This window comes from Drosophila subpulchrella, unplaced genomic scaffold (genome assembly GCF_014743375.2).
Source record: "Drosophila subpulchrella strain 33 F10 #4 breed RU33 unplaced genomic scaffold, RU_Dsub_v1.1 Primary Assembly Seq420, whole genome shotgun sequence".
Lineage (NCBI taxonomy): Eukaryota > Metazoa > Arthropoda > Insecta > Diptera > Drosophilidae > Drosophila > Drosophila subpulchrella.
Genome location: NW_023665636.1, coordinates 129,260 through 147,006, shown reverse-complemented (window position 1 = coordinate 147,006; position 17,747 = coordinate 129,260). Strand labels below are relative to the sequence as shown.

General features: G+C 36.6%; 1 protein-coding gene across 1 annotated transcript; it reads left to right on the top strand.

Annotated features, from left to right (window-relative positions):
* The first annotated feature begins 11,153 nt into the window (after positions 1–11,153).
* LOC119562325 lies at positions 11,154–12,328 on the top strand. Its single transcript, XM_037875482.1, has 2 exons — positions 11,154–12,021; positions 12,099–12,328. Exons 1-2 carry the CDS (start codon positions 11,395–11,397, stop codon positions 12,105–12,107), a joined length of 636 nt encoding a protein of 211 aa, XP_037731410.1. The 5' UTR covers positions 11,154–11,394; the 3' UTR covers positions 12,108–12,328.
* Positions 12,329–17,747: the final 5,419 nt, after the last annotated feature.

Here is a 17,747-nt window from a genome sequence, read left to right as displayed (position 1 = left end):
TTGGTTTTAAATTGATGAGAAGTCGGTTCTATATTAATTGGTTTTTCTCTTGCAGTATAAAGTTCAGTCAGCTGCAATGAACCATTATATGTATCGGTTGATTCTCGATCGGACGAGTCACTGTCGCTAGTTTTTGATTGCCTACATATATCTTCAGGCTCTTTTGTTTTATGATCCATCAGTGCTACGTTCTTTGAATGAATCCCTTCTACATCGAGTGAAAACTCACTTTGCCGTTTGCTTTCTTCATCTAGGTCGCAAAACTGCTGCCAGAGATCGTTTAACTGAGTTAGCCTAGCGGAATAATAGCCGTCTCGGTGGCGTCGGTCGACAGAACCCTTGCCATAATTCTTAATGAGCTGTTGGATTTTCCCTTGCAACTCGCTTTGGGTGTCTAGTAATCGATTGTGTAAATCGATTCTTGTGTGACCTGTTTCCTCTATGAATGAAGTAGACATGTTGTGTGTCTTGGAAACAAAGAATCCTGTGAAGCCGGATAAAGCTGTGTGTCCTGTGAAGCTGGATGAAGCTGAGTATCCTGTGAAGCTGGAAGAAGCTGATTAACCTGTGAAGCTGAGTATCCTGTGAAGCTGAATGAAGCTGAGTATCCTGTGAAGCTGGATTTAGCTGAGTTCCTGTGATGCTGGAAGAAGTTCCTGTGAAGCTGGATAAAGCTGAGCTCCTGTAACGCTGGAAGAAGAAGCGTATCCTGTGAAGCTGGATTAAGCTGAGTTCCTGTGACGCTGGAAGAAGAAGCGTATCCTGTGAAGCTGGATTAAGCTGAGTTTCTGTGACGCTGGAAGAAGAAGCGTATCCTGTGAAGCTGGATTAAGCTGACGATCCTGGGACGCTGGATGACGAAGCGTTGTTGGGAAGGGGGTTGCTTGAGTGTGATCCTTTGTTGGTAAAGGATCAAGTCGGGGTCACCAATGCTTGTGCCTAACCGAAGTAGACACTTGCAGGACGATCGCGTCGCGGCAATGGTAACGATGGTTACTGTAATGCCGGACCACAGGCGATGCGGGAACTGCGATGAGGTTGAGCTAACGTGACATAGTGTATTACGAGCCCTATTCCTAGAGGTAGGAAGTAGAAACGCGGAGTTATGAGGTGTATTGATAACTGATTTATTCTTCATTCGATACATTATTATATACTACTTAGAACACGGAAGTTTAGTGAAGTAAGCAGTTTGCGTAGTTGGCTCGGCTGACACTGCAAAATGTGCTGACTGCATTGGCGAGTCAGTGTACCGTTGAGTCGGTGAGACGGTGAGTTAGTGAGACAAATAATATGCTGATCAGCAATTCTTATGCAGTGAGTGCTACTGAGCGCCTGGTACTGTTCCCAACTTGGCTACTGCTTGATTTGTTGTGTGTGGTTATGTTGAGTACCTTTGGGTACGAACAACTGATTTTATCAACTTTTACATATTTTACTGTATCATTGTATAATTGATCTTGTCGCTCCCAGGAGTGTTTCCTTATAGACTGTTCAAAGCTACAGAAAATTCAAGGTAGTCAATGTCTTTTTCCATGAAGTCCGCTGTTTTTTTAGGTGGTTTGACGTTGTTATACCCGATACTCGTAGAGTAAAAGGGTATACTAGATTCGACGGAAAGTATGTAACAAGCAGAAGGGAGCCTTTCCGACCCCATAAAGTATATATATTCTTGATCAGGATCACTAGCCGAGTCGATCTAGCCATGTCCGTCTGTCCGTATGAACGCTGAGCTCTCGGAAACTATAAGAGCTACAATACTGGGATTAGGCATGCAGATTCCTGAGATTCCTGCGCAGCGCAAGTTTGTTTCACCAGAGTGCCACAAACCGCCCAAAACTGTGGCTCCTACAGTTTTGATGCTAGAATAAAATTTTAACTGATATGTATTGTTCTCATCAATACCTATCGATTGACCCAAAAAAAAGTTTGACACCCCCACTTTAACGCCCACAAACTTTAAACAATCGTAAGTATGAATGCGGACATCTCGGAAACTATAAAAGATACAGAATTTGGATTTCAGATTTAGATTTCATAGCGTTGTACTCAGCGCAAGTTTGTTACGCGAATATGCCACGCCCACTCTAGCGCCCACAAGCCGCCCAAGCTTGTGGCGCTCACAATTTTCATGCTAGAAAACAAATTTTAACTGAAATGTATTGGTCTCATCAATACCTATCGTTTGACCCAAACAAAAGTTTGCCACGCCCACTTTAACGCCCACATACCTCCCACAAACTTCAAAAAATCGTAAGTATGAAGGCGAATATCTCGGAAACTATAAAAGATACACGCCCACTCTGACGCCCAAAAGCCGCCCAGGCCTGTGGCGCTCACAATTTTCATGCCAGATAATAAATTTTAACTGAAATGTATTGGTCTCATCAATACCTATCGATTGACCCAAACAAAAGTTTGCCACGCCCACTTTAACGCCCACATACCGCCGACAAACTTCAAAAAATCGTAAGTATGAAGGCGGATATCTCGGAAAATATCAAAGATAGAAAATTGGGATCTCAGATTTAGATTTCGTAGCCTTGAGCGCAGCGAAAGATTGTTACGCGAATATGCCACGCCCCTTCTAATGCCCACAAACCGCCCTCACCTGTGGCGCCTATAATTTTCATGCTAGAATCAAAAAACCACTGTTAGCTTATAGTTTTAACTATATGTTAGCATTTGATAATGAAAATGTATACACAAATCCAAGTCCCAAACAGTTCTTCAAGTGCCCGGTAATATGATCGCCGTTGAGTGCACTGGGACTGGGCAGTGTTGAGTCTGAGTCTGAGTCACCATGTGACCTCCTCTCTGCCGCGGCGATTCTTTGCTAGCCGCTACTAATACATACGTCTATACATAAGCATTAAACGCTGCTCTGCCGGCGTCTCTGGTGGCGCAGCTACACTCTCACTAGCTGTACGAAGAACTGTAATAGAGTTAAGAATGATTCAATAAAGAGAACTCAAACTCAAAAGTTGCCCTGGACTAATTATGTGGACGACATTTAGATAGCGACCGTGACTTGGTGTATCGGAATGCATCCACGGACATAGAACCAGGAAATTTCAGCCGTTTACAGCTCAACTCGCAATAAGAAGATTACTGCGGAAGAGGAGAATGGTCAAAATCGGCAGAAACTGAATGAAAATTAACGGAAATCAACAGGATCGGCACGACGCCACGGATGAACAAAATAAAAAAGTATGAGTGTAATTAGCCTGAGTAAAATTACAAGCTGAGCTTGATCATTTAAAATCAAGTCTCAAAAATAAGCGCTCCATATCACAACTCACTCAGAAAAAATGAAAAATTATAAAAGAACGAAAAATATTAAAACATTCATCCCCAAAACAAGTACCTCAACGACCAGCCGATTGCCCTGGACCACTGAAAAGCATACATCAACTACACCTGAGCGAGGCCAAGCACCGGTGTCGCCTGAGCCCATGGGCCCCGGACAACTGCAGCGTGGGGGGCAAGCAGCCACCTACGCCTTCGAAGGAGCATCAGGGTGCCAACCCCGGCGACGCCCAGCTTATGCAATAGAGGGTCAGAAGACAAACGGATTGAAAAAGACTTAAAAAAAAAAAAATTAAAATTAAGCTATGTAACTTTAATTATAATTCAAATTTGAAAAAATGAGCGCAATCCTTTCTGACCGATGGCAGTATAGCCCGTAAAGCTTAACGAAAAAATAGGTAGGATGATGTAAAAAGAGAAAAACCTAAATTAAAACTCGAGAAACTAATTTTCTATATATTAATCTAAATGAAATATTTAATATATTTCCATTTATATTTTTATATATTTATATATACAGTGGTCGGCATAAGTATTTTGACAAAACAAAAGTTAAATATACTCATAATTTGAACTTACTTCGTGTAAACTATAGGCATCAATGGAAAGGTAATTTCAATGCCGTTTGAATGATACAATGCATTTCTTTACCCATTCAGTATTTATTGAAAAGGACGAATTTGTGTAAATCAACTTTTAAATTTTTTTAAAAACTTTTTTCCTCGACTTGAAAACTTAAATTTTTTGATGCAAAAAGTTTCTTCAAACAAAAATAATAGTAACTGCAAAAAGAATTTTTCAAAAATCATTTTTCTTATATTTTTTATGAATTTTTGAAAATGCTTAAAAACAGGCATTTGAGCCATATTTTTCTCTTTTTCATACAAATTTTTTCCGACATTGTCACCTTCAAAAAATCATAAAAAATATAAGGAAAATGATTTTTGAAAAATTCTTTTTGCAGTTACTATTATTTTTGTTTGAAGAAACTTTTTGCATCAAAAAATTTAAGTTTTCAAGTCGAGGAAAAAAGTTTTTAAAAAAAATTTAAAAGTTGATTTACACAAATTCGTCCTTTTCAATAAATACTGAATGGGTAAAGAAATGCATTGTATCATTCAAACGGCATTGAAATTACCTTTCCATTGATGCCTATAGTTTACAAGAAGTAAATTCAAGTTATGAGTATACTTAACTTTTGTTTTGTCAAAATACATATGCCGACCAGTGTATATATTTAAAAACAAAAATATATATATGTACAAAAAAAAAGAATAAGAAAATAAATGAAAATAAACATCTGAACTTATGTTTACATATGTTACATATATGAGAAATTTATAAAAAATGTAAATACATAAATAAATCTTACAAAAGTGAACTCACAAGAGTGTATAAGAATAACGATAGATAAGGAACCAGATTTAGAGAACGGGGTATTTTGGATAATCTGGAATATAGAACAGCCTCATACAATTTCAGATTTTGAATATGAATATATGGATAAGCCCAACTTACCTTTTTCACCGATTAGCCATTGCAACAGCACTCAGAAGGCAATAGTACTGCCTACTGTGAGAAATTGCAAAGTATTCTCGGAAATAAGCAAAGACAAATAATTATATTAAAAACAAGGAAGAACGCTATAGTCGAGTACCTCGACTATCAGATACCCGTTACTCAGCTAAAGGGACCAAAGGGAAAAGGAGATATGCAAGCAGCAAAGCGAGGTTGAAATGCTCCACCTCCCGGCGGTAAACAGATATAAGCGTTATGGGCGTTAGAGTGGGCGTGGCAACTTTTTTTTGGATCAATCGATAGGTATTGACGAGACCAATACATTTCAGTTACAAATTTGTATCTAGCATGAAAATTGTGGGCGCCACAGGCTTGGGCGGCATGTGGGCGTTAGAGTGGGCATGGCTAGATCGACTCGGCTAGTGATCCTGATCAAGAGTATATGTACTTTATGTGGTCGGAAACGCTTCCTTCTGCCTGTTACATACTTTCCGACGAATCTAGTATACCCTTTTACTCTACGAGTAACGGGTATAATTACAAGTCAATAAAAAACAAGAAAGGAAGTTAACTTCGGCAAGCCGAAGTTTGTATACCCTTGCAGCTATAATTATTAAATTTTAAAATACAAACAAGGAAGAACGCTATAGTCGAGTACCTCGACTATCAGATACCCTTTACTCAGCTAAAGGGACCAAAGGGAAATGGAGATATGAAAGGAGCAAAGCGATTTTGAAATGCGCCACCTACAAACGTGTCGATTCCTTTAATGAGGCAAGAATATTAGTTCATGAAAATAGGGAAATAATAAATAAAACGAACTGGTCAAAAATATCAAACTTATTGATCAAGCTAAGTTCAAATTTAATAACTATCAAAAAGAGGTATAATTTAGATATATCGATACCGACAATCTTAAAGACCGCTTTGAATAGAATAGAATAGATACGAGGGAGGAGCAAAAGTTAGAAATAGATTTAAAGGAAGACGAAGATTCCGAATCAAGCGAGGGAATTTATATAAAAGGAAAAGATATACACGATCTGACGATTCCTGCGGTAATAACATTACCGGAACAAGAAGAAATTAATTCAACTGAATTCTGAGAATTAGCTTTATCACTCATTCCAGAGTTTGATGGTAGGGACGAAAATTTAAAAAGTTTCTTAGATTCTTTAAACTTGGTAAACTCCCTGAAGGATTCGCATGAAGCTCTAGCTTTAAGCCTGATCAAGACTAAGCTAAAAGGCCATGCAAGAAACTTAATAGACAACGAGAATTCAATTTCAGAAATAAAAGACTTATTAAAAACAAGGAAGAACGCTATTGTTTAGTACCTCGACTATCAGATACCCGTTACTCAGCTAAAGGGACCAAAGGAATATAAAAATACTCAAGCAAGCGAGATGGAAATGCGCCACCTACCGGCGGTAGACAGACTTAAGCGTTATGGGAGTTAGAGTGGGCGTGGCAAACTTTTGGGATCAATTGATAGGTATTGACAAGACCAATACATTTCAGTTAAAGTTTTGTATCTAGCATGAAAGTTGTGGGCGCCACAGGCTTGGGCGGTTTGTAGGCGTTAGAGTGGGCGTGGCATATTCGCGTAACAAAGTTGATCTGCGTACAAGGCATCCAAATTCTCTATCTCTGATAGGTTTCGAGATATTTACGTTCATATTTACGATTTTTTGAAGTTTGTCGGCGGTTTGTGGCAAACCGTGGCAAACTTTTTTTGGGTCAATCAATAGGTATTGACGAGAGCAATACATTTCAGTTATCAGTTTTTATTCTAGCATCAAAACTGTAGGAGCCACAGTGGACGTGGCACTCTGCTGAAATAAACTTGCGCTGCGTTAGAAGCTCAGCAATCTGCACGCCAAATCTCAATATCCTAGCTCTTATAGTTTCCGAGATCTCAGCGTTCATCCGGACTTACAGACAGACGGACAGACGGACAGACTCGGCTAGTGATCCTGATCAAGAATATATATGCTTTATAGGGTCGGATACGCTTCCTTCTACCTGTTACATACTTTCCGACGAATCTAGTATACCCTTTTACTCTACAAGTAACGGGTATAATAACGTTAAAGGAAAATCATTAGATGTCGTTTCGGCAAAACTATTAAATCTCCAATAGAGACACAAAACAGGCAATCAATACGTTCAAGAAGTAGAAATATTGGCAAAGGCACTAGAAGGGGCCTACATAAATGATGGACTGTCCTCAGATTTGGTCACCGAGTACAGCCAAACACTTGCCGTCAAGGCGATGACTAAGAACTGTACAATCGATAAGATTAAACTTATTATGGAGGCTGGCACATTCAACACATTGGATGATGCCATGTCCAAATTCGTAAATAGTTTCACAGATGCAACAGGCCAATCAAACACTGTCCTGTTGTACAATAGAAGCAACCGTGGAAATTACGGTGGAAGAGGTCATTCCCGCTTCTATAATATCAATAATGTAACCGTGGACGCTATAACAATAATAGAGCACGAGGCCAATATAGAGGAAACAATAGAGGAAGTTATAGAGGAAATTACTACCAAAATGGAGGTTATAACTATAACAATAATAACAATAATAACAACAACAATGTTAGGGTAGCCCAAAACGCTTCGGGAAACCCAACAACCTTTAGGTACACAGCAGTAGAAAATATTAAAATTCATACCATCAATCTCAGCCAAAGCACATTCGTCATTTTTATACATGCAGCAACGGAAAAGGAATTATTCTTTTTAATAGACACAGGTGCGGAAATATCCATATTGAAGGAAAATTTCGATGTTTTTAAATATATCCAAAATAATCATACAATCAATATATGTATAGGGAATAAGTCTAGAAGTTACCAAATCAAAAGGGCAAACTTCTGTTGAAATACAAATTTCTAAATTTATAATCCCACACGATTTTCATATAGTAAATTTACAATTCGCTGTTCCTTGTGATAGAATACTACGAATCGATTTTATTAGAAAATACAACTGTCAAATAGATTTCAAGCCATCTGAAGACTGGCTCATAATAAGACCAAATTACCTAAAATATCCGATTTATGTTCCAATAACATATAGTTCTGGCAACAACTTCATAATTCTGCAAGCAAGATTCCAAGTTGTACGAAAAATTGAAATAAATCAGCGGAAGACAGCGTATTGATTCCGAATCAGGAAATTCAGCATGATATTTATATAGCAAATACCATAGCAATTATTCAAAATGAATTCATAGGATTAGTAAATACAACAAATAAAGATGAGATAATCAACATGAACCACTTAAAATATGAATGACTTTCAAACTGCGATGTAATTAAAGGAGACTTCAAGACCTAGAACAAACTGTATTAACCTAACATTCCAAGAACTTCCCGCCACAATTTAATAAACAATTGACAACATTATGCACCCAATGTAGCGATGAATTCGGACAAAAAACCGATTCGATTACTACGAATAATTTTTATAAATAAGAACTAAGATTCAAGGATGAAGAACCTATATACATAAAAAATTATAGAAGTCCTCATAGTCAAAAAGACGAAATTCAAAAGCAAGTCCAAAAGCTCATTAACGAGAAAATAGTGGAACCCTCAGTATCACTTTATAGTAGCCCACTTTTATTAGTACCCAAAAAGACATTTCCAAATTCGGAAAAGAAAAAATGGCGATTAGTAATTGACTATCGTCAGATTAATAAAAAAACTTTTGTCTGATAAATTCCCATTCCCTAAAATTGATGATAATTTAGATCAACTAGGTAGAGCAAAATACTTTTCATACCTTGATTTAATGTCAGGTTTTCATCAAATTGAACTCGAAAAAAGTTCACGAGATATAGCGTCCTTTTCAACAAGCAATGGTTCATATCGCTTCACGCGATTACCATTCGGTTTAAAAATAGCGCCAAATTCTTTTCAGAGAATGATGACTATAGCTTTCTCTGGACTACAACCTTCACAAGCATTCGTTGATATGGATGACTTAATAGTCATTGGTTGTTCCGAAAAACATATGCTCAAAAACTTAACTGATGTTTTTGAAAAATGTAGGCAACATATCCTAAAGTTACATCCCGTAAAATGTTCATTTTTTATGCATGAAGTCACTTTTCTAGGACATAAATGCACAGATAAAGGAATCTTGCCCGACGACAAAAGAAATACGTGATTCAAAATTATCCAGTACCACATGATGCGGTCAGCGCTAGAAGATTTGTTGCATTTTGTAATTATTACAGACGGTTTATAAGAAATTTAGCGGACTATTCCCGTCACATAACAAGATTATATAAAAATATGTAATATTCGAATAGACAACGCCTTCGAACATCTTAACTCGGCATTAATAAACCCAACTCTCTTGCAATATCCAGATTTGAGCAACGAATTTTGCACACTTACAGATGCTAGCAAGCAAGCTTGTGGAGTAGTCCTAACTCAAAACAAAAATGGACTACAACTCCTAGTGACATACGCAGCACGATCTTTTACAAAAGGCGAAAGCAACAAAAGCACAACAGAACAAGAACTATCAGCTATTCATTGGGCAATAACACACTTCACTGTCAAAACAGATTACAGAGCACTTACCTACTTATTTTCAATGGTAAGCCCCAGTTCCAAACTAACAAGAATGAGACTTGAACTGGAGGAACATAATTTTACAGTAGAGTACCTAAAAGGCAAAGACAATTATGTAGCCGATGCGCTATCACGAATTACAATTAAGGACTTGAAAAATATTCAATCGAATAATAAAATTATGAAAGTCACTACCAGAAATCAAAGTACACTGGTCGGCATAAGTATTTTGACGAAACAAAAGTTAAATATACTTATAATTTGAACTTACTTCTTGTAAACTTTTAAACTACTTAAAAAAGTAGATACTCACACAAATAAGTCCTTTTCAATAAGTACTGAATGGGTTAAAAAAAGTATTGTATCATTCAATCGACATTTAAATTACCTTTCCATTAATGCCAAAGCTTACAAGAAGTAAGTTGAAATTATAAGTATATTTAGTTAAATATACTTATAATTTGTTTCGTCAAAATACTTATGCCGACCAGTGTGGACAAAAATCCTGCGCAGGAAAAGAACAAATAGAATTGCTTAAGCAATCTACAGAAAAAGCTTCTAAGCCCTTAGCGATTGGTATACTAATGGATCTTAAGTCAATGCTTTCATAGGCGTGAAAAGCAGAACGGTATTAACAAAATCTGCAAACTTGAGGGGAAATATCTTTGAAAAAGTTTCAATTGATAATTTCTAAAATATGAGCAATAAAATATTGAAATCTTTGAAAGTAGCGCTACTCAACCCGGTGACCGTAATCAAAAGTAATAAAGAAAAAAAGCTTTAATGTCTACATACCACGACGATCCATTACAAGGAGGTCTTACAGGCATTACAAAAACCTTGGCCAAGGTCCAGAGACACTATTATTGGAAAAATGTGTCTAAAGACATAGTATATAAGAAAATGTCACAAATGCCAAAAGTCTGCAACTACTAAACATACCAAGACCCCATTAACAATAACTGAAACCCCACAAAGGGCTTTCAAAAGGGTAATTGTGGATTCAATAGATTCACTTACTAGATCAGAAACAGAAAACGAATATGCAGTTACATTAATCAGCGACCTAACAAAATATCTTGTCACAATACCTATACCAGACAAAAGTGCAAAAACTGTAGCCAAATCTATTGTTAGCAGTATATTAGAGAGGTTCATAGAATAAGCTGTATGCCGATGACTATTTAGTATTAATATCATTTACATGCTAACTTCCGCATTTATGTACCAATTCCGATATTCCGATTCAATGTAAAACTAAGTTAAGCTAATATATGACGATAAGGATATTGTAAAGATCGGAGAACGGTCACACTGCGATATAAGAGAGACGAGCGAGCACATGTGTAAATTTAAGCCAATATAGAAAATTCGAATAAAAAGTGAAATAGAACGGCGATAACAACTTCAGAAGTGGGATTGACACCTTTTAAACACCCGCCTACGTAAATATTTCTGGTTATCCGAGGACACACAGTTTTTTTTCCCTTACAATTGCGATCGCGTACGACGCCATTCTGAAATGGACAAGAAACAAATTGTTGAGTGGCTACAAGCCAATGAAATCTTGTTCCCAGCAAGTGCAACTTTAAGGCAATTGCGCAAGCTTGCGTTGGATGCCGGTTGCCAAGAAGCGGCTGATATCCCGGAAAACACATTGGAGGAAGAAGACGCCAAAATTGATATACTAAGTCAAGGAACCGCTAGCGAAGACATACACATACACACATTGGAAGAAGAGGAAGCATTGCTTGACGCCGCCATAAGGGTGGCTGAAAAGAAAAAGATATTGGCCGGATTGATGCAAAACAACAACAAGACGACAGATGACATTAGAATGGTAAAGCAGCTCATGGTCCCGTTTTCTGCCACTGAAAATGAGGAAGCTCTTAAGTGGATTTTGGATTTTGAGAGAATCTGCAGAGATGTTAATTAGTGTACAAATTTTCAATTGCGCTGCGTACGAATGCTTATGAAACCGGGCACAGATGCGGACTTGTTTGTGCGTGTTGACCGATCGAGTACTTACGACGAATTTAAGAAAAACTTTATAGAAACATTTGGTCATGGCAGTTCAACTGCTGATATTGTATTGCTGTTAAAGGAAACCATTTTTAACCCTGCGAAGAACACCGTTATAGGATACATACTTCTTATGGAGGAAATTGCTATGCGTGCTAACATCGACGAAAAATTGACAGTCCAGTTCATCATTGATGGTTTTCGTGATCGTTCAGCCAATATCGCCCTATTGTACACAGCTACAACAATCGGACAATTGAAAGAGTTGGCTCGGAAGTATGCAAGTCTAAGTAAGAAGTCGCACAATTTTTCCCACCGCGCAGAAAGTTCTGGTAATGAGCGGAACACAATCCGCTGCTATAATTGTTCCGCTTATGGGCATTACGCTTCGTCGTGTACTGCGTCGAAACGCGAGAAGGGGTCCTGTTTCCGTTGTGGATCCCTCCAACATATGCTGAAGGATTGTCAACAGAAGCCTACAATTAATCAGCGGATGGTGGGCGCAGCCAACAACCAGCCGGTTCGAGATGACGAAGAGGGGCACAATATGTTTATTCCGATTGTTAACCAGGTAGGAGTATATTTTTACACTGATTGTCAACAGAAGCCTAACGTAACCTTACTTTCTGCCATGTTTGATACGGGAAGCGCCATTAATTTAATTCAGCACGCTGCGATTCCTTATAGTAACTTTAGCGATGTATTGTTTCCGACGGACTACTGTGGAGTTAATGGATTTAAGATTAAAACTTTCGGGAAAATATTTTTTAGACTTGTTTTTCAAAACAGAGAAGAAGAAATTTCATTTTTTGTTGTACCCAACAACTATGTTGCAACTAATGTTCTTTTAGGACGTAAGTTTTTGGAAAAATTTGGAATAAAATTGATTTCTAAGGATAAGATAAAAGAAATTGTAGAATTGCATTTATTTAAGAATATTAAAACATATCGAGACAGTGAATCATTGAACAGATTGAACATTGACAGTGAACCATTGAAGAGACTAGTGAATATTGAAACATTAAGTAGATTACAGAATATTGAAACATATCGAGACAGTGAATCATTGAATAGATTGAACATTGACAGTGAACCATTGAAGAGTTTAGTGAATATTGAAACATATCGAGACAGTGAATCATTGAACAGATTGAACATTGACAGTGAACCATTGAAGAGACTAGTGAATATTGAAACATATCGAGACAGTGACCCATTGAAAAGCAGTAGAAGATTTGAAGAATTATGTAATGAGAGTAAAATAGATAGTAATGCTAGCATACCATACATATATAGTATTGATGTATTTAAGGATGATGAAAGTATTGACATTGACCCGAAGTTAAGTGATAAGGATAGGTGCGAGCTTAATGAAATAATAAGATTAAATTACTTAAGTTTATCCAACATCCCAGCTATCCAACATAGCTATGAAATGAGACTAAGACTTAAGTCGGAAGAGCCTGTACGATCTGTACCAAGAAGACTTTCATATCAGGAAAAGAAAGAAGTAGATTTAAAAATTGATGAGTTATTGAAAAAGGGATTCATAAGAGAAAGCAATTCGCCCTATAGTTCCGCTATTGTACTTGTTAAGAAAAAATCCGGAGAAAAGCGTATGTGTGTAGACTATAGACAACTTAATAAGATAACCATTCGTGATGGATACCCGCTTCCCCTCATAGATGACTGCTTAGAAAGATTAGAAGGAAACAAATATTTCACACTTTTAGATTTGAAAAGTGGATACCACCAAGTGAAAGTAGCAGAAAGTTCAGTGCAGTATACAGCTTTTGTAACACCCTCCGGTCAATATGAATACACAAGAATGCCTTTCGGACTCATGAATGCACCCGCAGTATTCATGAGATTTATTAACTTTATTCTGCAACCTTTGATTCGCGAAGGAAATGTAGTAGTCTATATCGACGATATTGCTATAGGTTCGAAGACATTGAATGAACATTTTACGACGGTAGGAAGAGTTTTACGAATTTTAGCAGAGTACCGATTAGAAATTAAGGTAAGTAAATGCCAGTTCGCTTACGAAAGCATTGAATTTTTAGGGTACACACTCAGTGGAAAAGGAATCAGTCCAAATTATGAGCACACATCAACTATTAAACATCTTCCGATACCAAAAGATCGCCATGGAATGCAAAAATGCTTAGGATTATTTTCTTACTTTAGGAGATTTATTCCGGCATACTCAAAAATAGCGAAACCATTGCAAGAGCTCACAAAAGTAGGCGCTAAGTATGAACTCAGTGAAGATTGCATCAATATTTTTGAATATCTTCGGGAGAAATTAATTTCATTTCCTATACTATCTTTGTACAACCCGAACCGAGAAACTGAATTGCATTGCGACGCAAGTAGCGAGGGATTTGGTGGAATCTTATTGCAAAAACAGGATGATAGCAAGTTCCACCCAATAGCCTACTTTTCACAAAGAGCAACAAAATTAGAGGCAAGATATGAAAGCTTCAAATTGGAAACTTTAGCTGTAGTCTACTCATTACGAAAATTTAGAATATACCTAGAAGGAATTCCATTTAATATAGTAACAGATTGTAATGCAGTAGTATTATGTCTAGGAAAAGGACGCCTTAATTCAAGTATTGCCAGATGGGCTTTAGAGTTGGCCAATTATAATTATACCCTTAAGCATCGTAGTGGAAAATATATGACACATGTTGATACATTGAGTAGATACCCTTCAGCCTTAAATGAGAATTTTGAATATGAACCTGTAGTGAATATTCAGGAAAGAGACAACAAAGATCAAATAGTTTCAGTAATCGACAGTGACGACATTAATCTTCAGCTTCAGATAACGCAAAATAGGGATAGTATTATAGTAAAATTGAAAGAACAATTAGAACATGGAATTGTGAAGAACTTTATATTGAATGATGGAATTGTTTATAGATTAGGTGAGAATGATATTGAACTGTTATATGTACCAGCTGAAATGGAATCCCATATAATTAGAAGAGTTCATGAAAATTTATGCCATTTAGGTACAGAGAAATGTTTAAAGGAAATAACGAGACATTATTGGTTTCCGAACATGAAATCTAAAATAGAAGCATTTATTGGAAATTGTTTAAACTGTATCATGTTTACGGTACCCACACATGCGAATAATCGAACACTACATAATATACCCAAGCGACCAATTCCTTTTGATACATTACATATAGATCATTTTGGACCATTGCCCTCAGTCATATCGAAAAAGAAACATTTGTTAGTAATTATTGATGGATTTACCAAATTCGTTAAATTGTTTCCGGTAAATTCAACGAGTACGAAAGAAGTTAACATTTGTTTTTCGAAATATTTTCAATATTACAGTCGACCACGTAGAATCGTAAGTGATAGAGGTACATGTTTTACGTCATTAGAATTTGCAAAATTTTTATTGGAAAATAATATCGAACACGTTAAGGTAGCAACTGCGTCACCTCAGGCGAACGGCCAGGTGGAGAGAGTAAATAGGACTGTAAAAGCGATGCTAGCCAAGATAACTGAACCAATTAAGCACGAGGATTGGAGCAAACTCTTAGTTAAGGCCGAATATGCCATTAATAATTCAATGCATTCAACTACGAAAGAATTACCTTCAGTGTTGTTATTTGGAGTTCAGCAGAGAGGTTGTAATATTGACGCATTAACAGAATACTTAGATGATAGAAATGATATACCACAGTGTGATTTAGTAAATGTCCGCAAAAACTCTTCAGATAAAATTGAACAGTGTCAGAAAAGAAGCAAGGAATATTTTCAGAAGAATCACAAAAATCATGTAGAATTCGCAGAAGGCGATTTTGTTGTAATGCGAAACATTGACACCACAATTGGTACAAATAAAAAATTTGTCCCAAAGTACAAAGGACCATACATCGTTAAAAAAGTTTTGCCAAACGATAGGTATGTTGTAAGTGATATTGAAAATTGTCAAATTAGCCAAATTCCCTATGATGGAATTGTAGAAGCATGTCGGTTGCGGAAATGGGCAGATTGGCGTAATCAGTGTGAAAGTAACTCCTAAAATGTTAATCTAATACTTATGTCTAATTTATTTATAACTAACCAACTTTGTGCACATATATATCATAACTATTCTAATTAGCTTATACGTACAGATACAAAACTAGAAACTCACGATCGAGGACGATCTAATTGTCAGGATGGCCGAGCTGTTAGCAGTATATTAGAGAGGTTCATAGAATAAGCTGTATGCCGATGACTATTTAGTATTAATATCATTTACATGCTAACTTCCGCATTTATGTACCAATTCCGATATTCCGATTCAATGTAAAACTAAGTTAAGCTAATATATGACGATAAGGATATTGTAAAGATCGGAGAACGGTCACACTGCGATATAAGAGAGACGAGCGAGCACATGTGTAAATTTAAGCCAATATAGAAAATTCGAATAAAAAGTGAAATAGAACGGCGATAACACTATATTAGAAAATTGTATTCTGAAGTGCGGTCCAATGAAGACGTTCAGTACGGACATGTGAACAGAATATACAAATTCAATAATATAGGACTTATGTCAAAATTTAAAAATTGAAAACATAACATCCACCGCACACCACCATCAGACACCACACCTAACTTTAAAACTAAAATTTTTTGATGCAAAAAGTTTCTTCAAATAAAAATAATAGTAACTTCAAAAACAATTTTATAAAAATCGTTTTGCTTATATTTTTTATTTATGGATCATTTGATCCGTATTTTTCTTTTTTCCATACAAATTTTTTCCGACACTGTCACCTTTAGAAAATCATAAAAAATATAAGCAAATTGATGTTTGAAAAGTTATTTTCGCAGTTACTATTATTTTTGTTTGAAAAAACTTTTTGCATCAAAAAATTTAAGTTTTTAAGTCGATGAAAAATGTTTAAAAAGTAGATGTTTACACAAATTTGTCCTTTTCAATAAGTACTGAATGGGTTAAGAAATGTATTGTATCATTCAAACGGCATTTAAATTACCTTTTCATTGATGCTAAAGTTTACAAGAAGTAAGTTCAAAATATGAGTATATTTAACTTTTGTTTTGTCAAAATACCTATGCCGACCAGTGTATATATATTTTTGTACAATAAAGATACTAAGAAAATAACTTCATATAATTACGATATTTTTCAAAAGGAGGGAGATGTAGTTTGTTCAAATATCGAATGCACACTGTACTAAGTGATATGCATTAACAACACTTGGCCACAATATGTATACACAAGTCTAAGTCCCAAACAGTTCTTCAAGTGCCCGGCAATTTGATCGCCGTTGGGTGCACTGGGACTGGGCAGTGCTGAGTCGGCATATTTGACATGCGTTACCGCTCTGTCACCATGTGAACATAAGACCTCTCTTCGCCAGCCGCTACTAATACATACATCTATACATAAGCATTGAACGATGCTCTGTCCGCGTCTCTGGCTACGCAGCTACACTCTCACTACCTGTTCGAAGAATTGTAATACAGTTAAGAATGATTCAATAAAGAGAACTCAAACGCAAAGGCTGGACTAATTATTTGGACGACATTTACATTCTAATTTTACTCCAGATCATGTCTGGCTTTGAGTCAGTTAAAATACTGGATATTAGTGCGTGAATACTATATATACAAGTATTTTGTTTATGTTGCTGTGTTCTTTGTTAGTGTTAGTTAATACTGGAATTTGGTTATTAAGGCTGTTAGTAAGACTTTCTATATTATCCGTTTGATCTTTTAATTATATTGTTATGGGAAATGGTCACTACCTTGGGGAGTGTCTATGATTTTAAAATCGCTTTGAATTTTGATGTTCCGGAAGCAGAAGGCAAGGTCTGTGTGACTGTATGAGTTGTGTGTGGAGAAATGTGTTGGCTGGCCGATGTTTAAAATGATGTAGTTGTTGCTGTGAATGTAATCTCCGAGGATTCTACCCCTTCGATTGCTTTTGGGAGATTCCCAGAGGCTTTTTCATCCATTAAAGTCTCCTGTGATCAGTGTAGGTGTTGCTAGGTAGGGGACTGTGGTTTCTATGTCTTGGTATATTATTATTACATGTGCCATATTTACTTTTGTGGGGTATGGTGTGTTCGCTAAGTTTTTCTATTAGTTACTTGTTACGTTTGAGCTAGGGATTTTTTAAATCACAGATCTAGTAACATTGTGGTGTTCGATTTGTCCTTGACCTAGCCGTGTGATGACCTCTGGACCTCAACTACCTGCGTCTCAATTCGGATATTCCTGGTATCCCAATCCCGAATGTCTCGACGT

Excerpts from the sequence above, each read along its gene's own strand:
- LOC119562325 (XM_037875482.1), top strand. The coding sequence starts at position 11,395 with ATGCTTATGAAACCGGGCACAGATGCGGACTTGTTTGTGCGTGTTGAC.